This window comes from Heteronotia binoei, chromosome 21 (genome assembly GCF_032191835.1).
Source record: "Heteronotia binoei isolate CCM8104 ecotype False Entrance Well chromosome 21, APGP_CSIRO_Hbin_v1, whole genome shotgun sequence".
Taxonomy (NCBI): Eukaryota; Metazoa; Chordata; class Lepidosauria; order Squamata; family Gekkonidae; genus Heteronotia; species Heteronotia binoei.
In genome coordinates, this window is record NC_083243.1 from 146,849,492 (window position 1) to 146,871,832 (window position 22,341).

At 40.4% G+C, this 22,341-nt stretch overlaps 1 protein-coding gene across 3 annotated transcripts in view; it reads right to left on the minus strand.

The window, feature by feature from the left end:
• TUB (TUB bipartite transcription factor) overlaps positions 1-22,341 on the minus strand; it is a 260,973-nt gene that overhangs the window by 12,363 nt on the left and 226,269 nt on the right. For all 3 annotated transcript variants that reach the window (XM_060262944.1, XM_060262942.1, XM_060262943.1), the window contains 5 exons: positions 14,246-14,410; positions 10,725-10,846; positions 5,493-5,684; positions 3,688-3,800; positions 2,927-3,041 (listed from right to left, as the gene is read on the minus strand). In XM_060262944.1, coding sequence (XP_060118927.1) covers positions 2,927-3,041; positions 3,688-3,800; positions 5,493-5,684; positions 10,725-10,846; positions 14,246-14,410 — 707 coding nt within the window. The remainder of the gene's footprint in view (positions 1-2,926; positions 3,042-3,687; positions 3,801-5,492; positions 5,685-10,724; positions 10,847-14,245; positions 14,411-22,341) is intronic.

Genomic DNA, 22,341 nt, shown 5'->3' on the forward strand with positions numbered 1-22,341 from the left:
CACCTCTCAAAGTACATACAATATCAAAATCTTAGCGTTTCAGTATCAATATAATGCTAGAAGGTATATCTTGTTTTTTTGTACTATCAGATTCAGCTTGTAGCATAAACTATCAAAAAGTGACACATTTCGACAAAAGGTATCTACATGCATCCAACTGAATAATTCCAAAAGTCACCCACTAGTTACAATGTATTAGGAGCATGTGGTTAAGTCAGCTGAGACAGTGTTATGTACTGGTTAAAATGCTGGACTGGGACCTGGAAGACCCACATTCCAGTATCTCTTGCCATGAAAAGCATCGCATGGCCTTGGGCCAGCACTCCTCAGTCAAACTTGAGGGTTGCTGGAGAATAAAATTGAAGAAGAAAAGAATCCTTGGAGGAAAGCTAGGATTAAAAGGTACTAAACAAACAAATAAATGTACTAAACAGACAAGGGTATTAACAGATTCCAAACAACATAAATAGCATCTGCAGTCATTGGATTGTTTTTGCTAATCTAATTTGATATGCTTATTTTTCCATCAGAGCTATACTCCACACATACCATGTAAATGTATATTTCCTGTGGATTTCCAACACTGAAATATGTTAGATCACAATCATATTTTAAAATTGTATTAATTATATATGTGCCAATTTCCCATTGTAAATAAATGGGAACACACACACACATACATTTAAATGTTTTCCTCAAGTACTCCTTGAACTGTGTTTACTTTTGCATGAGGGGTACCTAATTTCTGCTTCCAACACATTGGATTCAGGGAGCATTACTGGAAAGTTGTTACCTTAAAACATAAAGTTGGACACTCTGTAGGGCTTAATTTGAGATAGGGATTAGGCCTGTATCTATTTTAAATAAAAAGATGGTCCCAGAAACACATAAAAGAAGATTTCTTTGGTCAAATATAAAGTGCCTTTCCTTTGCCACTTGAGAAGTTAAGCCACATCCTCTACGTCTGAGATTAATGATAATAACTTCCAAGACACAAGATGTGATTCAAAAGTGGTTTGAGTTCACCCCACCAAGCACCCCTCATTTCATAATGATTAGTGGTTCCCTCTAGTCATGTGACTCTATATGTTTGGTGATCAGATGTCAAATTAATACTAGATTCTCCCTTTGCTTGAGTGATCCTGGGTAAGTAAATCAGCATACAGTGAACTCAGCAATTTGCTTGCTTGAACTAGGCACTAGGTGTAAAATCTGCATGAGCTAAGAACATGCAGTGTGGTGATCTGGGCACCAAATGTTCATTTCAGTGTGCCATCTTTGCTCAAGGGAAATCCAGAATTTGAACACAAAAAGAATCATGCAAGGATAAAGAAATCTTAGGAATATTCCTCATGCCATGTTGCCACTCAGTGCATTTGTGCTATAGTTGTATGACTCATCTCAACAACCTCCATTATCATTAACAAGTTAATACAGATGTCATTTCCCTTATGGCCAAAATGAATGAATGGCCATAGTTACTTGGCTTTTTCACTAGTACTCTCTGTGCCTCTGATTGGACACACTGGATGCTGTATTATGCCAAACCTGGAAGTCCAGCTAACCAATAATTATAGAAACACACAGCATATTGTTGGAACTGTCTGTCTGGGGCAGTGATGCTCTGTATTCTTGGTGCTTTGGGGGGGGCACAGTGAGAGGGCTTCTAGTGTCCTGGCCCCACTGATGGACCTCCTGATAGCGCCTCATTTTTTTGGCCACTGTGTGACACAGAGTGTTGGACTGGATGGGCCATTGGCCTGATCCAGCGTGGCTTCTCATATGTTTTTAAACAGAGCCTTGCTTTTGTGCAATTTATTTAGTCATGCCTCATTTAAATGTTCTTTTTAAAAGCACATTATGCCTAAAATCTACTCATTGAAAACTGTGGTCCTCTTACTATAAGTAATCCAAATTTCCTTTCATTGGGCCATGAGATTGCTTTGGAAACAATAAAAGTAAATGATGAACGCTTTTAGCAATGATGGACACTTAATTAAAGTGCAACTGGATGCAGCTGAACTCCTTCTGAACCCTGGTGTAGCAGTTCTGAACACACATAGAAGGCAGGAGAGCAAAGTGGTAATGGCCTATATATGTTCTGTCACAACAGAGATTTGTCAAACAAGGTAGTGCTATTTTGGTTCAACTCAACAGTGTTTTTGCTGACAAGCATCACCATTCACATCTGATTTACAAGAAATAATATTAGAAAACAGGTGTGGATGATGATGTTTGTCATCACTGCTAGAAGACTTTTTCATTTTCTTTTATTGTTTCCAAAGTAATCTCATGGTCAACTAGAAGAAAACTTGGGCAATCTGTAGACAGAGACCATATAGTTACCTGAAAGGCAAGGAATACACTTAACCAAAATAGATCCAGACTATATAAATCTAATTTTCCCAACCTGCCGCAGACTTCAATAGTTGTTGAAACAGTGGTTAAACCCACCCTCAAGAGAATATCTGAATTGCCAGGAGTAGATGAAAGTTCCTTGAAGGAAAACAATTCCTACATGGAAAATATACAAAAGTGATCAGGGAGAAAGCTAGGTTGAGGCTCCTTCAAAGTGATTACTGATATTAAAACAATCGACTTTTCCTGTGCAGGAGTGCCCCCAGAGACAATCATGCTGTACGATACATAATCATCAGCTTAGGAGGTTGGGTCCTCTCAATTAAGTTGGTCAGGGGCTGGAAACCCCCATTCCTTCACTCTGTGAGCTTTGACTGGGGCTGTGCTAACAAGGCAAAAGTCATCAGTGCTTTTAGGCTTCCATCATAGTCAGATAATGTGGTGCTGCAGAAATCTGGGATAATGGTCAGATAAGGCTCTGATTAGGGAATATAAACGCACTGCAGGATAACTGTGCTTTATATGCCAGCTTTTAAAATAGTAATATTTGCTTACAAAGGATACTTACATAGCAAATGGCAGCTAGCTCCTGGCGTAAATTACTTGTCTCTAAACTCAGTGTTGTTTTCAGTGGGTTTACCCCATTATCATAAACTGTAAACTTAGTGCCCATGAGGTTTGATCTATCAGAGAGGAAAAAAACAAAACATCATTTCACGGCTCTTCTACCCCTCCTTGACATTTACCTTTCCAAAGCTCTTTAGAAGAAGGAAGAGTCCACTGTAGTTATCACTGTTTAGCCATTTCATAGACAAAAGCATAATTACAGCAAATTAAAGATAATTAATCCCAATTAAATTATATCGAAAACATCCCAAAGAGTATTTGCAGTATATGAAGGGGCACCACATTAATGTCAGAAACTCATCTGTGTCCACATAGAGGCAAATGAGAAACAATTATTGCTTGATTTGTGATCTACTGTATACTGAAATTTTCTTTAAGAGCACAAAACTGACTAATCTTATTGTAATTCTTATGTTTTAATTTTAAATTAGTATAAATATGGTTGTTTTATCTATTGTTGTACACCACCCTGAGCTCTTTTTACAGGGAATAGCAGTATGGGTTGGATCAAATTCTTTCACTAAGTGAAGGAAGGCTTGCTCTGTCAAAGATTTCTCACAGTATCCAGTCTGGATCCATAGGGCTGGATCCAACTCTATGATATCACTAGATAAAGGGCATGCTTTTACTATGCCCAAATGTCAATTGGATTATTTTAGCATGTACCTTCATATCATGCACTTTCAATACCTATATATTTACCTCAGTTTCCCAATGAAACTCTCGCCTCCTCGTGACAGATCTGTCGGGTCTATGGAGATGAGGTAATTTGAGGTTTTGCTCTTCTTCCGCTTCCTTCCAGCTAATAGGAATACCTAAGGAATTGAGAAAATGGAACATTCTAAGTAAACTCTTATAGAAAAAGACAACGAAGGCCAATTTCTTGCAATTTAATGTTATCAGCAAAAATGCAGGTCAGCAAGAGTTAGCAAAAATGGGTTAAAATCAGCAGAGAAAACTATTTATTTATTCAATCCATTATGTATGGTTTAAATAATTAAACCTGATACACTGTGTTAAATGTTTAGTTCCATCTTGAACAGTTTCCTTTAAGGGAAAGGAAAACGGATGCCAGTTCAGGTCACAAAGGAGGGAAGCCCAACTGCTAACCATTAAAGGCACCCAAAATGGCATTTCCTAAGAACAAAGAACCAACTAAAACCACTTTGGTTTTCTCAAATCTTACATTTAATTGACTAAAGCATTAATTTGTTCAAAACCAACAAAGCAAAAAAAATCAAGTCTTAATAGTAAGTTATATATAATAATTAGGTAATGCACATATTACTGATGTTAGAAAGCTTGCTATTGGTTAGAAAATGAATTTTAACTTGTCCTCCAACCATAAATCCAAAACAAATTACAAGAATTCACTTTGACAACACAATCAAAAATTCAACTTAATACATTATTTTAAATTTCTAATCTATCAGAGCATGCAAATGACCAAACAAATATCTACTCATCACTAGGATGCTCATTAGGACCTTCCTGAGAGGCCAGGGAAACAGTCAGAACAAATGTCTAATTCTGAGTCAAATGAGATTAGTAATACTGATCATAACTTCACAGAGTAACCAGTTTGCTCTGATAGTGTTTGGATTGTTAAATTTTGAAATTAAATATGCTGCCTTGAACCACAAGAAAAGGTAAAATGCTTTAATAAATAAATAAGGTTGGAATAATGAACAAATGAAGCTGCCTTATACTTGGTCCATGAAGGTCAGTAGTCTATTTAGAATGTTAACAGCTCTGGAGGTCTCTGGTTTGAAGATCTTTTATATCACCTATTACTTGACCTTTACCTGGAAATGCCAGGTATTGAACCAGGGAACTTTTGCATACCAAGAAGATGTTCTACCACTGAGTCATGGTCCTTCCTCTTAGACTGAGCATCCAAACCTTTCTGATCAGGGCTTTTTTTTTAGCAGGAATGCACAGGAATGCAGTTCTGGCTGGTTTGGTGTCAGGTCCTAATATGTGATTGTGTTCCTGCTGGGCTTTTCCTACAAAAAACTCTATGCAAAACAATGGTGACATCAGGGAGTGTGACCAAATATGCAAATGAGTTCCTGCTGGGCTTTTTTTTGGTAGGAAAAAGCCCTGTTTCTGATTAAATATAGTTAATAAAACCACTTCCATTGTCAATAGCATATCTTGTGGTAACTTAGCACAGGGAGACTGAAAACTTTAATCAATCATTCTTGTTGCTTGCAAAACACAATGTACTCTAAAATTTTGTATTAATATGTTAGAAACACTTAGGAAGAAGAACCCAATAGATCAGGGGTGGTCAACAGTAGCTATCCAGATGTTTTCTGCCTACAACTCGCATCAGCCCCAGCCATTGGCCATGCTGGCTGGGGCTGATGGGAGTTGTAGGCAAAAAACATCTGGAGAGCTACCATTGGCCACCCCTGCAATAGATGAGGACAATGAATTCCCACTGTCATACGTCTGTTTTGTTCTGCTATCTCATAGGAAATCAACAAAATGTGGTTTGTGACCTTTTTACCATCCTCCCTTTCCAAATGGAGATAGTAAGTAGGGTACATTCCACGGTCCATTCCCTTCTTGTCTCTTGTAATTCGGCATTTGACAGTAACACCCTGAGGAGCAGGTCTCACAGCAAATTCCTCCAGGTCCTCAACGTCTATTACAGGGCTGTTTGTTGAAGGGCTGGGACCTGCAGCTGTTTCCTAGAAGAGAAAGAAATGCTACCGTGGACTTAAAGCACAACAAGAGATTGAAATCATTTTGAAGTTATGAAGACAATGGGCTACAAAGACTGTAATTGTTTAGGGCTGCACTTTCAAAATACAGTATTTCAGGGGTGGCCAACGGTAGCACTCCAGATGTTTTTTGCCTACAACTCCCATCAGCCCCGGCCAGCATGGCCAATGACTGGGGCTGATGGGAGTTGTAGGCAAAAAATATCTGGAGAGCTGCTGTTGGTCACCCCTGCAATATTTGGCCACTGGGAAAAGAAAATGCTGGGAAGCTTTAGTGCTAAGCAGTACTATGGTACCTAATGGATAGTCTTTGGCAGCAATCCTACTAATATCTCCATGAGAGCAAGCTCCATTGAATAAAATGGAACATTTTTTTTTACTTTTCAAAGAAAAACATTATTGAAATTATACACAATACAGCTATAGACAATTTGTCAATAAATCAATGAATTAACATAGATATACTCCCTTTGTTGAGTATCATAAAAAAATACATTAAGCTTATTCATACAAATACAAGATAACCAACATAGTACAGCTATCTATAAATATAATTTAAGATTAGTTCTTCCTTTTCTTCCATCTATTTACCATAAGCGTAAAGCCAAAATAATATCAGGAATCTCGCTTTGTTCTTGAAGATATTCCAAAATAGAAAACCACAATGCCACAAACAAGTTTGAATCTGGATCCTCATAACTTTTAGATAAGTCTGTTAGTTTAGTCATAATGTATATATTCCAAATTTTAGAATGCCATATGTTTAATGTAGGAGCTGCTTCAGACTTCCATTTATGGGCAATAACTAACTTAACTGCAAATAATAGTAATGCAATTCTTTTGTTAGTAATAGAAGGAATACTATTAAACGTTCTAAGATTTAATAAAAGCATTTCTGGAGTTTCTGCTATAGTCCAGATGGTAATCAGCTTAATTTTTTGAATTACTAGGGACCAAAAGAACCAAATTTTGGGCAAAGTAACCAACAATGTATATAGGACCCTTTTTGATTACACTTTTTCCAACACAAGGACCTTAATTTAGTTGACATTTTAGATAACTGTTGTGAAGTGTTGTATCAGTAAGCCATAATCTTAAAAGTTTGAAGCTTGAATGATGTTATGTTATTTGTGAAGTCATATGTATGCCAAATAGTTTCCCAATGTTCTTCAGTTATTTGGATTGAGCAGTCCTTTTGCCAATGCTTTTGGTATGAAGGAGTTTTTTGTAAATGTTACTTTACCTAAGAGTCTATATAGTTTTGAGATAACCCCCTTTTTTTGTATCTGCTGCCTGTTGAATAATATGTTTCATATCAGTCATTGGCTGTTTAATTATGTATAGCAATTTGATTGTAGTACATAAATGAGAAAGCTGAAAGTATCGATACCATGATATCGAAGCATGTAGTTGGAGTTCTAGAGCCACTTTTTTAGCATTTTATTTTTGTCAACCAGATCTATCAGTTTAGTAATCCCTGCTATGTGGAACTGAGCATATTCTTCTTTTTTGCATGGCAGGTGGAAACCAGTTTTGTCCAGTGAAATAAACAAATCTTGACAACTTTGGTAATATGTGTTGTTTTACACTATACCACACACTAAGAATGGTAAACAAAAAGGGGTTATTTTTTATTTTCTCCGGTTTTTCCTTTCAGGTTTGCCAAATGATTTCTTTTATATTGAATGGGAAAGTATCCTCTTGGTACATATTAATCCAATCAGGCATATCATGTTCACGCAACATTGTGATCAATCTAGATAGATGCACAGTCTTATAATAGTTTATCAAATTAGGAAAATGAATGCCTCCTTTTTTTGGATGTCTATACAGGGTATCAGCTTGAATTCTGTGTCTTTTATTGTTCCATAGAAAGTTTATGAGGCTAGACTGCCACATTTTAAGTGCATAGGGTTGATTTTGATGGGTGTAGCGTGGAAAATAAAAATGAACTTCAGTAAAATAAAATACCTAATTAAGTGAATTCTATCCATCCATGATAATTGTTTAGTGCTCCAGGTCTGAATCTGGTTTTTGATTTCATTAGAAATTTTAAAGTGATTAAACTTCAGAATATCTGATGGCTTCATTTGCATTTTTATGCCGAGGTAAGGTAAGAAGTCCTTAACTAACTGAAAATTAAATCTTAATTTAATTTGCTCTTGTGGCAAGTTTAAGGCCATTATTTTAGATTTTGTTTGATTTATCTTTAGTCTTGCGATATTACTGAATTCTTGTAAAATAGGTTGCAAATTTCATAAAGATCCCATTGGATTAGAGAGAGTTAATAATATATCATCAGCAAAAAGTGTGAGCCTGTGTTCTTTATCTCCCATCTTAATACCTTGTATATCCTCAGAGGTTCTAATCATCGACACTAGGGGCTCAGTTGACAAAACAAATAATAGTGGGGACAAGGGGCACCCTTGTCTGTTACCCCTTTCTAAATACAAATTTTTAGATTTATATCCATTTTATTTTTTAAAATGCTTGGGAACTTTCATATATCGCTGAACTTGCCAAAAGAAAAGTTTTGCCAAAACCTATATGAAAAAGAAATTGTTTCATATATGAAATTTTTAAGGAGTGGAAGGCTTTTTCGATATCTAATGAAAGAAAAACAGAATGGGTTTTGGAGTTTATTACTGAGTGAAAAAATATTGAATATAAAACGGGGGTGGCCAATGGTAGCTCTCCAGATGTTTTTTGCCTACAACTCCCATCAGCCCCAGCCATTGGCCATGCTGGCTGGGGCTGGAGTTGTAAGCAAAAAACATCTGGAGAGCTACCGTTGGCCACCCCTGCTATAAAATACTCCTATCCAATCACTATCATTAAAAGCCCCTATCTGACACTTTAGGCATAACAAGACATTTGACAAACGTTTAGCTAAAAATGTTGAACTATATCCAAACTTTTATATATGATACACTAGATTATTATTTGCATTTTTAATACACTGCTTTCCCTCAGAAAGAAATAAAATATAAAACATTAGGAAAGCTTTTTGTCTAGTTGCATCACTAGTAATGTTCCAAAAAGTTTTAACTTATCAGTCTTATGAAAAGCTCAGTCTTGGAGATGTTGCCACTGGGATCCTGCTGGATTTTTGCTTGGGAGGAGAAGTTTGAAATAGCTTTCTCTTAGAGTTCTTCTTAGGATCTTCTGATGCATGCTGCAGTCCCAAAGCTTGTAGCAGTCTGAGTCCTGATTCAATTGAATTAGCCTGTAGTCTTACTCCATTGTGGAGAACAAAAAGTGAAGCAGGGCCATTCCATCCACATCTTATGTTTGCTTTTTGAAGCTGCAAGGTTATTAGTTTTAGGTCTCTGCTTCTAGAGATGGCCTCAGAAAGCAGATCTGGAAAGACCTCAATCTTGTTTTCCTTGTAGATGAAGTGGCCTTTTTTCCTAGCTTCAGACAAAACAGAGGATTTCACTCTGTAATTCAAGGACACAATGATGTCCCTGGGGCCCTTTCTGTTTGCATTGTGTAGAGCTCCCATTCAATATGATTTGGTGATAATTGGGACTACTTCTTCTAGTCCCAGTTCAGAAGCAAGCCATGTAGCAATTAATTTCCTTAAATCCTTTAATTCCTCCAAATTTTCTGGGAAATCAAGTAGTTTGATGTTATTTTGATGCTGTTCAGTCTCTATAATGAAAAGTTTGGATATTATTGCCTTGTTTTCCCTTTGCAGCTGCTGATTTTCATCTTGTATTGACTCTGCTAATGTTAGTGCGCAATCTGCCGTTTTTTAAACATCAGATATATTTTTATTTCTTTCAATGAGGTTTGTACTGGACCCAGCATTGCCTCCATTCTCTGCAAAAATCTCTCTTCCATTGCAGCCAGATCAGCTTTTGTTAACGCTGAAGAGGAGTTTTGCGTTTCCATTTCTCCCTCCACCATTATGCTCTCGCCCACGTTTCCCGCCCTCCTGGGCATGAGGGGAAGGAGAAGGTTGAAAATAATCGCTTACCGCCTTCGTTTTCCCAGTGGTTTGGTGGGGAGAGATTCGATGCTTCCTATCTTTCTGGATTTTGCCCATATACTCGCCGTGGTTGCTTTTCAGATAGATTTTAGTGTTGGGTTAGGGATGAGCTGCTGGCTTAGGCATCCATCTTGGAGCTCCACGATGCCATGCCCCCAAAATGGGACATATTTTTGACTAGAGCAGCTTAACCTTGGTCCCTGTGTGACTTTTCTGTATTTTTTCTTGGATTAAAAAAAAATCTTAGAAAGCTGCATACTCCCTTTCTCAAGTGGGCTAACCTTCAGAAGAAGAGATTGGATTTATACCCCCACCTTCACTTGGAGTCTTAGAGCAGCTTACAATTTCCTTCCCTTCCTCTCCCCACAACAGACATCCTGTGAGGTAGGTGGGGCTGAAAAGAGCTCTTCAAAAACTGCTCTTGAGAGAACAGCTCTGAGAGATCTGTGACTTACCCACAGTCACCCAGCAGCTGCATGTGGAGGCATGGGGAATCAAACCCAGTTCTCCCAGATTAGAGTCCACGCTCTTAACCACTACACCAAACTAGCTCTCTGTAAAAAATAGGGGATGCCAGAAATTACTCCCATTCCACATTCACAACAGCACTTTGATACTTTGTGAACATTTGCTTCTTTTAATTTTTTTTAATTTTAGCTTTTTTATTTAGTCCAAAGAACTAACTGTAGGCTAATTTAGGGGGGAAATACAAGGTGTGCAATTTATCTCCACAGACAAGCCCTCTCCACTCCACCCTCACATCTGTAAGGGAGGAGTCATCACACTACTGATGCAAAATTAGAGCTACTGCTAAGATTTAAACTGCTTTCTTGGTTGTATGATAAAAGCAAGAAAAGAAATGATGCTTTCAAGTTACAGCAAAACAAAGTTTACATGGTTAGCAGTAACTGCTTTCTTGCTGTAAATCCACTGGGGCAATTTAAGCTCTAAGGAATTCAGGTCAGCCAGATGGCCCACGAGGCATGATTCCACTATTATGCCAGACTTTTCACCTTGTTTGATTTCTTGCTTGTTGCAGATCCTGGTCGGGTGTTACTATTTAACTGGGAGGAACTTGAACTATCCTCATCCTCCTCATCCTCTTCTTCATCAAAATTCATGCTGCTTGAAATACCTGGGAAAGATACATTTGCAGGAAAAAAAATATGACTACTAAATAAAATGGTTTGCTGTGATAATTCTTAATCTGAACACACAATTTTGTTTGCTATCTTTACCATTTTTCCATTATTTTTTGGTTTTCAGAAACAGCACAGCCCTGACAACCAATTTGTCAGGCATTACAGGCCGTGGCTGAGTGGCTCAGACTGAGTGGACTGACATTGAATCCTGCGAAGACAGAGGTCCTTTGTTTGAGCCGTCGGGGACCGGGGGGGGAAATCCCCCTGCCAGCTTTTGGCGGTGTCCCGCTGAGGCCGGCGGACAGGGTCAAAAGCCTGGGGGTGCTGCTGGAGCCGTCCCTAAATATGGAGGCCCAGATAGCGACCACTGCCAAGTCCGCGTTTTTTCATCTTAGACGGGCAAGGCAGTTGGCCCCCTTCCTGGATCCCGACGACCTAGCAACAGTGATCCATGCTACGGTCACCTCGAGGTTGGATTACTGCAATGCCCTCTACATGGGGCTGCCCCTGTGCCGGACCCAGAAACTGCAGCTGGTGCAGAATGCCGCGGCCAGGCTGTTATTGGGCCTCCCAAGATGGGGGCACATTCGGCCGGGTCTTCGGGCTCTGCACTGGCTTCCAATAATATACCGAGTCCGGTACAAGGTGCTGGTCATTACCTTTAAAGCCCTATATGGCCTGGGACCTGCCTACCTGAGGGACCGTCTCTCCCCACACGTTCCCCAGAGAGTACTGAGGTCTGGGACTCAAAATCTTCTCACCATCCCCGGGCCCAAGGAAGTGCGCCTCAAAATAACTAGGGACAGGGCCTTTTCCACAACGGCCCCTATGTGGTGGAACCAGCTACCGGAAGAGGTGAGGGCCCTGCGGGATCTTACTCAGTTCCGCAGGGCCTGTAAGACGACCCTCTTCCGGTTAGCCTACGCCTGACTAGACAAATGTAGCTTTCTAGATCTTAGATCTTTGTGATTATACTGCACAGTTTTAATGTAAATTGTAAAATTTTAAGGTTTTTAGGTTTTAAATGTTTGAATTTAAATGTATTAATTTGTTCCGATTTTATTGTTTTATTATTTGTTGTAAGCCGCCCTGAGCCACTTGTGGGAAGGGCGGGATATAAGTTACGGAATAAAATAAATAAATAAATAAATAAATAAATAAATTTCTGGGTATTAATAAAAGATGGAAACTGTCTTCATGCCCTGCTGAGGCATCTGTCAGCCTACAACCATTAGACAAAATTCTGACTTAGCTAAATTATTGGTCCAAAGCAGCATGGTCGTTCTTAAATTCACACATAACTAGCATCTCCATCCTACATTTCATCTCTAAAGTGGATGCAACTAAAGAAAAATGGGTCATCGCCCTCCAACATTTCCACAACTTGCCATTCCCTCCAACATATCCACAAATACACACTGAAAAGTCTCCCAAAGGCCTTTATTTTAGCCTTTGGAGACACAACCCAGAATAGTACTCCCACTGTTGTGCAAAATACTTGGCATATTTACATCTCAAAATTACTGCGGAATGGTTTCTGCCTGCAAATACAATACTAGGATGAAGAAAGCTGCCACTTATAATATTGGTGCAATGGCTTCAGGAGTACTGATAACACTAAAGAAACAGAATGTTTCTTAAAACACAAGGCATGTAGTGTACTTTTTATTCCATTGACAGGAAGACAACAGATAGGTTACCAGTGCTGACACCCAAATACCAGACTGTTCCTCAGTAAATAATACTAGTGGTGGTATATTTTAAAAGATGTAGAAGTTAAAAAGTGTTTGTTCACATGAATTGTGCTGAACATCTAACATGTCTTTAGGAAGTCTGTTCCTTGATGAAACAGACTTTCTGGTAGAGAACTAACACACATCTGCTAATATTAAGCTCCCAGTTCACAGTTGCTACTATAATAATAATTATTATAGTATTAACTATATGTGACTATCAAATAATTTCAAATCAGGGTAAAGTGGTTCAAAGGAATATCAGCATAAGCTTTTTCTACCACACACCTCCATTATTCCATTTTGAGGATTATAAATTCCAATCAAACAAATCTGGAAGAAGCACTAGAAGGGCCTTACACTGTGAACTTCAACATCACTGGCTACTTGGCTATCAAAGGCAGGACCGGATTGACATGTTTTTTGAGGGGGGGGCAAAATTAAAAAATGACGCCCCCTTTTGGGTCATTCTATATTATGGTCCCATAGAATACAATGGACTCCATACCCAATTTGGCGCACCCCCCTCCATCAGCGCCCTGGGCAAGCACCCCCCCCCCCCTGCTCCTCCTAGATCCGGCCCTGATCAAAAGCCTTATCTGGATATGGCACAAAACCTTGCTGACTGACAGATCCCAGTAGGCAGCCGTATTGGTCTGAAGCAATAGAACAAAGCAGTAAAGTGCACCCTTAAGACCAACTAAGTTTTATTCAGAATTTAAGCATACAAAAACTTACATTCTGAATAAAACTTAGTTGGTCTTAAAGATGCACTTGTCTACTGCTTTGTTCTATTGCTGACTGACAGTAGCATTCTCAGACTCCCAGCTAACTGAATACTGAATACACTACTTGTTTGGTGTTTTTGATTCTTCTATGACATGATAAAATCAACTAGCATTAAGAGGGCTTATATATCTAAGCCTCATTCCCACAAGTGTGTGTTAAGTGCCATCAAGTCACTTCTGACTTATGGTGGCCCTATGAATTAATAGCCTCAAAAACATTATATCACTAACAGCCTAGCTCATGTCTTGCAAACTGAGAGCCATGTCTTCCTTTATTGAGTCAATCTCATGTTGGATCTTCCTCATCTTCTGCTGCCTTCAACTTTTCCTTTTCTAGTGACTCCGGACTTCTCAGAATGTGACCAAAGTACAATCACCTCCGTTTAAGTCATTTTAGTCTCTAGGGAGAATTCATGCTTGACCCGCTTGGGTCTTTTTGGTGGTCCACAATACCAGCAAAACTCCTTAAATGCACAATCTCAAATGAATCAGCTTTCTTCCTTTCAGCTTTCTTCATTGTCCACCTTTCACATTCCATATATAGTAATGGGAACAAAACTATAGCATGAAATAACTTGATCTTGGTTGCCAGCAACACATCCTTACACTTAAGAATCTTTTCTAGCTCCTTCATGGCTGCCCTCTCCAGTCTCAATCTCCTTCTGCTTTCCTGGTTGCAGTTTTCCTTTTGGTAGATAATGGAGCAAAGGAATAGAAATCTTCCATTGGAAGACATTTGTATAAATTTCCTCTCAGTTCTATTGCTGGATCAAGTTATGAATAAGCCTCTAGTTCACAGCCATATTAGCTAAATTGTAACTACACAAGAATAAATAGTAAAAAGTCTCACCAAGTTTCAATGGACCCTTACCTTTTTTCTGCATTGTTACCCGAAGGTCCTGTTTGCTTTGTTGCTGATTGCTAACCAATGTCTCACCCTCATCCTCATCTTGGCAAGCCTCTCCAACAGTAAGAATCTGAACCTGGCTCCCTACTTCCTGTACATCGTCCTGAAAAGCAGCTGGACCATCAATCCCTATCAAGCAGCAAGAATGAAGAGTTACGTTAGCATCAAACGTGAGAAGCTTGGTAGGTGTTTGAACATGTAGGTCCTGTTGTGACCACACAATATATTTTTGAAGGCTTTACTGTTCCATGCAAATTAATATTAAGGAAGAAGTCCAGCCCTTGAAAAAGGCACTTGTTTCGTGTTGAAATGATTGTCGGGCAAGGGACCTCGGCATTGTTTGAAAGTACTATTTCAGTCTTCCAGGGTCCGTCATTTTGGAGAGAGCTTTCCCATCTTTCACTGGCAGTTTTCTTTGGGACTCTGTTTGAAACACTTCTTGTCACTGAGTGGTTTGCACTTGAGTAGTATGGATTTATTCTTTATTAGTGTCTTTCTGTAATTTTGCTATAAACAAAAGTTTATTAGTCTTCCAGTATTTTCATATTCTGTGCAGCTTTTGAATTGTATATATTACTAGACATTAATTTTTCCAGTGTTTTTTGCTATTCCCCCAGTTGGAGCAGGGGTTCCCCCAATTTTGGGGGCTCCAATCTGCTGCTGGCCAGCTAGTCGCTGAGGGAAGTCCTACCCTGAACAGCCCTCTCTCGCATCAATGTTGTTGGTGGAATGACATTGCCAAGAAGTGATTTCACCATGCCAGGCATGTCATGTGTTGATTTTCTGGGATCTTAGCAAAAACTCTATGGTCACCAAAACCAAATATAAAAAACCATAAAGTTTTTGTCCAAAATGCTAGAGTGTTGATGAGGAATGTGCCTATTATGATGTCACTTCTTGGTGCAATTCAATCACAATGGCTTGATCCCAGAGACCTGTGATTTGGAAGTGCATTAAACTAGGGGACACAGGATGTCATTGAACCTGTTTCTTTGAGAATGGGCAAAGCAATCACTGTCATAATGACCATTCCACAATCACTGTAGCAGCATTGCAGCCAAGAACTATTACCACCACCTGAGTCACAAGAGAGCCCAAATAGGAGGCAGATGGGGTTAGAAATTTATCCTCTTGCTTTTCTGTCCACATAGAGAAAAAAGAACAGAACATTATTATTGCTGCCTGCTTAAGACTTTATCAGCCCCACAAAAATCAACTCTTTATATTGATATTTAATTTAATTTTTCAGTTTATATCCCACCCTATCCCACAAGCAGGCTCAGGGTGGCTTACAACATTAAAACAACATTAAAGCAAATCACATCAAAAATTAAACAGCATCATAAATACAGAAATATCAAATCAAACCAGAAGACCATAATCCACACAATTGGCAACAAACCACACAATATATATAGTCTGGAAGCTTTCAGCACAACTTGAGCACCTTGATAGTGGGGTCCTGGGAGAGCGATGACTTCAGAGGATGCCTGCTGGATCAATTAAAAGCCTGGCTGAAGAGTTCCATCTTGTAGACCCTGTGAAACTTAGATAAGTCCCAAAGCCCTGGATCTCCAATGGGAGCTCATTCTACCAGATAGGGGTCTGGACTGAAAAGGCCCTGAACCAAGTCAGGCATCCTTCGGACCAGGGATCACAAGGAGATGTTGTGCAGAACATCTCAAATGAATCAAAGCCTCAGACCGATCAAGATGTTATAGAGTACAGTGTCCTGTCCCACCCTCCCGCTCAATCCAGTGCTCTATACCGTCTTATCTCTAATCTTTAATATATACCGTATCCTACTGGTAACTTTCCCTTTTGCCAATTAATTTAAAGACAATTTAATTTAAAGACAATTTAAACAAGAGAACATTAACCTTCCCTCCCCACTCCCACAGCACTTAATCAATTAGCAAAATTAATAACAATTTTAATATTTCTATTTTTAATAATTAATACAATCAATATTAAATACACACCCCTCCCTTATCTACCCAATCAATTAGCAATTTAAACAGTATCTAGTTAGCAGATAACAGTTTTCTCAATTAGATCTAATGTTCTAATTCCTATCCAATTTAGGGAAGAAAAATGATTATGGTTAGGAAAAGGCACAAAACAAAAACCAACCGCAGTTTGAGACCAACTATTCATTTCAAACCAGTTTGGGGGAAAGTGTCTTCCCCCCCTCCCAAAAAAACCCTCCCATGGAACTTCAACAGGCTGCCCAGCAGAGCCCCAGCTGAGCCCACTGGGAAACTTCTCCCCAATTTTTCTTCTCTTCCCCAGCCCACAAGCTAGGGCTAGCTGGCTGGAAGAGGGAAGAGAGAAGGGGAGAGATCTCTCCATTGTACCCTATGGGCTCATGGGGTATGATGGAGAGATTGTGCCACAGCTGTGGCATGACTCCAGAGATGGATTTAAATTTTAAAACCCTTCTCTCTAGAGTAGTACCACAGCAGCAGCACTATTTCTCCATTGTGCCCTATCACTCCACAGTGTACAATGGAGAGATCATGGGCTGGAGAAGGGAGGGGTGGCATTTAATACCTCCCCCTTCCTTCCCTAGCCATTCCACTGCTGCAAGCTGGCTTGAGAAGGGAAGGGGTGGCATTTAAATGCCTCTCCCTTTCCCAGCCATTTGGCTGCTTTCTAGTGTCCCCAGCCTGCCTGCCATGGCAGGCAGGCTGGGGGAGGGAATATATGGTAGAGTCAGTCAGTTTCACTATTCTCCACTTCCAAGCCAGCTGGGGAAAGGAAGGGATGGAAAAGCTGGTCAGTTTCAGTCCACTGAAACTGACAATACCCAAGGGGAAGTGAACTCTGAAAGCATTTAAATGCCTTCAGAGCTCACCGGGGATGGGGATGAACCAGATGAACCACAAAATGGTTTGGGAAATCAAACAAACCACAAACTAACATGAACCACCATTTCCCTGGTCCGTGCCCATCCCTAGTTATGGTATTATAAGTTCTTGGTTTAATAACCCATATGCTCCCTATTCCATAAGGTTAACTACCAACTAATGCAATGGGAACTGGAAACTATTACTAATGTCCATCTAGATAGAGAAAATCTAGCAATTTCTGCTGTTGGTTTAGCATTATGCCATAATTTTCTGTGCATGCTGGGGTAGCCAACACATTTCTCACTATGAATACTATGTAATTTGATAGAGTAGTATACCTGTACCCCTTGCTCAATGAAATAGGTACTTTTGTACTTTTCTTTAAGGAGACAAAGTGGAAATTATTGGGCATATGAATGAACACAATACAATAGTCTAATTATAAATCACTTGAAATGAAGGGGACCTACATGTCATGCCCTATACCTTAAAAAAATACTGTTCCTGATGTAACATAAAGAAAATGTTTAGAGTGAGCCTATTTATCATATGTATGATAAACTGATACAATATTCCTATCAGACTTACATTTGGCACAGCAAATCTATTTAGAGTGATATAATTTAATTTAAAGATTCAGGGGAAAAAACTCAGTTAAAATGGTTAATTTACAAAGACTCTCTAAATTTGCCCTGATTTTGACAGTTTGCCTAGGGTTGCAACTGATTTCTCCACAATATTTTCAACTTTTTTCTGGCTAACATTCTTTTTCTGGTTCATAGTCTGCCAGAAATTTACAATATGCCAGGGTTATTATCCTAACTGGTCTGGCAAAAATCTACTGTATTATGAGGTTTCAGAACTCCAGTTTAAAACATTAACTTGGCAAGATTTGAGCACATGAATAATCAATGAAATAAATCCTCTTTGTGGATAATTTACTGGAAGGAAAAAAGTCTGCTGGCTGTTCAGCCAAAAAGTGGGGTAGTCAGCTTCAGCTGCAATAACAGAGTACATGGGGTGGGGGATCCTGAGAGAAACAGATGGATAGATAAGAGTGTGGGAAAATACTTTTTTCAGTGAATGCTGAATTTTTAAAGCATTTGGAGGGAGGAAGAGTTGAATGGAATTTCCGCGTTATAATGACAGAACACTGGAAAACAATATGCCTTAACTATACAGCTGCTTCGAAGCCATTATAGAGTTAACATTTCAAAGATACCCAGTTCATCTTAATGGATATAGCACCCATTGTTCTCATTTCTATGATATTTATTACATTCAAAAGCCTAGTGTATACAGTACAGTTACATCTGCACATTAGAATTCTAAAGCATTACTAAAAGTCCTGCATAATCTCCATCCCTACTGAAAACTTGGCAGCAAAATGCTACAAAGAAACACTGGACTGCTTTGAACTAGAAAGAATGATAGTTTAGTAGAAAAAGATAGCATCTATTTATTTTTTTAAATCTTGCTTTAACTTAGAGCTGAAAAGACAGGCACTGGAAAGACTTTCATCTAATCCAAATTCATCTGTTACCTATATCCACATTTGAAAACAGAACAGAGCACACAGCCAGCTAAAGTTTTAGATTGCTTGATTAGATTTTTTAATCTATTTCAGTGACAATAAAGCTTGTGTGCATTTATCAGACTTTATCCCATCCAAAGGGTTCAGGCTGGTGTACACGGTTTGACTCTTCCTGTTTTATTCTCACACCGGAGGGTCATTTCGTAGAAAAAGAGGTGATGAGGCTCATTAGTACAACTCATTTGCATATGCCCCCAACATCACCGGAAGGTGTACTAAATTGTGTCAGAAGAGCTCTCCCAGAAGCTACCCTTTCAAGGACAACTCTGCGAAAGCTATGGCTGACCTAAAACCATTTCATAATAAAACCTTATTCCCATCATACTTTTTAAATTACTTTCTCCTTATGTGGCCACAGTGGCATAATGAAGATTTCCATCTGTCTGTTTTATATGTTTTGGTCATTTCAACATTTTTTATAGGAAAAATATTAGAAAGTTCGTCAAAACTTAGAGTTCAGCAATATTCTCACATGGGGCTTGAACAATGGAGCAAAGAAGCAAGGGGTTTTTTTGGGGAGGGGGGATAAGAAAGAAAGAGCATAATGAAATTTGGAGGTTCCAGAGCTCAGCTCCTGTGAGCTCCTGCCCAAATGAGGCTTGCTCGCAACAACCCTAGGTTGAGAGTAACTGTCCCAAGTGTCATCCAGTGACCTAGAGTGGAATTTAAACCTGGACCTCACTAGTGTCTGTCTCAATACCACACTCTCAAATTTTAGACAGCCCTTGCTTATAATTCTACTGTCAGCATTGCATATGTTGCAATATCTTCCCATTTCATTGAACTAGTCTGAAGTCTTCCTCCAGCTCAAGGAGCCCGCCTTCACCTTAAGGAGTTTTCCATTGGAAGAAAAGCTACCTAAGTTGAATGAAGGGTCCTTGGAGGATAGTTGGACTCAACCCCTGATTTGTCATCCATTGTCCATTGTTTCATTTTAGCATGGACATTTTAGCATGGACATGACAGCTCTGTGGAAGCAAAACTCTGTGTTCCCTGAATGGCCTCCTCCACTAAAGTGCCTGAAGAAGATGAAGATATTGGATTTATATCCCACCCTCCACTCCAAAGAGTCTCAGAGCGGCTCACAATCTCCTTTACCTTCCTCCCCCACAACAGACACCCTGTGAGGTGGGTGAGGCTGGAGAGGGCTCTCACAGCAGCTGCCCTTTCAAGGACAATCTCTGCCAGAGCTATCGCGGACCCAAGGCCATGCTAGCAGGTGCAAGTGGAGGAGTGGGGAATCAAACCTGGTTCTCCCAGATAAGAGTCCGCACACTTAACCACTACACCAAACTGGCTCTCCTGACACAGCTCTTTCCAAGGACTTGTCTCCCAATGCAGGTCACTGCACCTTTCCAGATTGCAACCCTGATTACACACCAACATAAAAACTATAGCCATATTAAAATGCAAGCTAAAATCTCTATGTAAGCTTTTTGCCACAATACACGTGTAAATCTGATAGACTTACAATGCCAACTTTTGCCACATGAAACAGCTTATTTATATATTTTAAGTTGCTCTCAGTTTATCACATTTTTTTAAAATTCTGAACTGTTTCAAATTGCAAACATTAGCTACACAAACACTTAAACATACAAATTAAAAAAATAAATAAAACCCAATATGAATACTGTGTTAAAACTCTCAAGATACTAACAAAAATATAACATTGTGGGTAGATATGATTTCTTCAAATACATATTATTTTATTTATTTATTTGGTGACTTCTATCCCGCCCTTCCCACAAGTGGCTCAGGGCGGGATAGATATTATAAGCAACACCCTGCATTTAATTTTTTAAACAAACTTTTTGTTCACTTTTTGTTGTGTCCTAGGCTCAAATGGGAGAACTGTTACTTTTGGAGGGAAGCTGAACAAGCCAAAGCTTGTACTCCACACCAGGGTTTCAGAGAAGGCCTAAGCGTGCCCAATCAGGGAAAGGATTGAAACATAAGTAGCCAATCAACATCTAGGCTCATACTGTACCCTGATAGGCCCTTAGGCCCCTGTAAATAGCCAATCCATGTACATAGTTAAGGACCAATCAGAAGGGGGCAAGAATTGTATAAAGGAGCGGGAGGTTTGAATAGAGCTCAGTCTGTGTTGGTGTTCCTGAAGTAAAGCTTGCTGAAATCACTCTCAGACTCTGGTCTCTTACTGCGCCAACCCCAGTACTTTACACTGGCGACGAGGATGGGATGCCAGTAAGAACCAGCAACAGAACCAGGAACACAGAAGAGTGGCTAAATCCAAGCCATCTGGGTCTGCACCTCCGCTCTGCGCACACCCCAGCTCGTAAGCCGCCCAGACACGCTGCCAAGAATGGAGGCTCCAACCAACCTCCTACAGCCCTTTAGCATCAATCGCCCCGAGCTGTGGGACTCGTGGGTCGAAGGCTTCCAGTCATACCTGACCTTCCAGAAGATTACAGAGACTACCATGCAGAGAGCTCTGCTTATCAGTACGTGTGGCACGGAGACCGTGGCTCTTCTCCAACCCAGGAAGCTCTCAGAGACGCCGGTGGATGACATCATCAGCGCTCTGGAGAAGTATTTCCAGCCCCAGCCAACCAAGCTCACCCGGCACTGGGACTTCCGACAAAGGACACAGAAGGCAGGCGAAACCACGATGGCATTCTTGACAAGCCTGCACCGGGTGGCAAGCCGATGCAGTTTCGCAGACCTCAACGAAGCCCTTCTCGACCAGTTTGTATGGGGCTTGAGGGACGAAAAACTAGTACAGAAACTCCTGTCCCTCTCCGAGTGCGACCTAACAAAAGCAATCGATGTGGCCACCAGCTGGGAGAAGGGCAGATCAGCAGAGCCACAGCTGACAAGACAGGCTGCGGCACACCAGATCAACCCTGAACCATCTACAGAGGACTCAGACGAGGACAAAGCTCTACAAACCGGCTATCGTTCAGCAGGAAGGAAGACCACCCACGTCCCACAGGGCATGAGACACAAGACACTACCTGCATGTGCAAGTTGCGGGGGCCAGCACGAGCGGAAGACCTGCCGATTCCGGAATGCCACCTGTCGACTCTGCAACAAGGAAGGCCACATCGCCTGCGCCTGCAGATCCACATCCCGAGCACGCGTCCCGCAAAGATCTGCGCACTCCGAAGGCCAGCCAGACTTCGAGACCGACACTCTCCACGCCCACCCATACCCGGTACAGTACCTACCCTCGCCAGTCAGGCCCTCCAAAATCCGGGTCAATGTAGGGATCGGGGGGGGGTGTCCTGCCAAATGGAGGTGGACTCTGGGTCAGCATCATCTATTATAGCGGCAGAGACATTTTTTAAAATTCCCACCAGGCTGAGGCCTCGTCTCAGGGACCCGGGGTTTACCTTAGTGGACTTCCAGAAGAATAAGGTGCCTATCTTGGGAGTGGGCCCGGTCCCAGTCCAATACAAGGGGTTCAAGGGCCAGTTACAAGTGCTAGTGGTCAAGAACCACCTTACAAGCCTTTTGGGTCTCGACTGGTTCAAGCCCCTGGGAATAGAGATCAGGGGGGTCAATAAGACTGTCGGAGTGGACTTTAACAAGGTTTGCGAAGAGTTCCTGGCCGTTTTCGATGGCACCTTGGGCTGCTACACGGGTCCCCC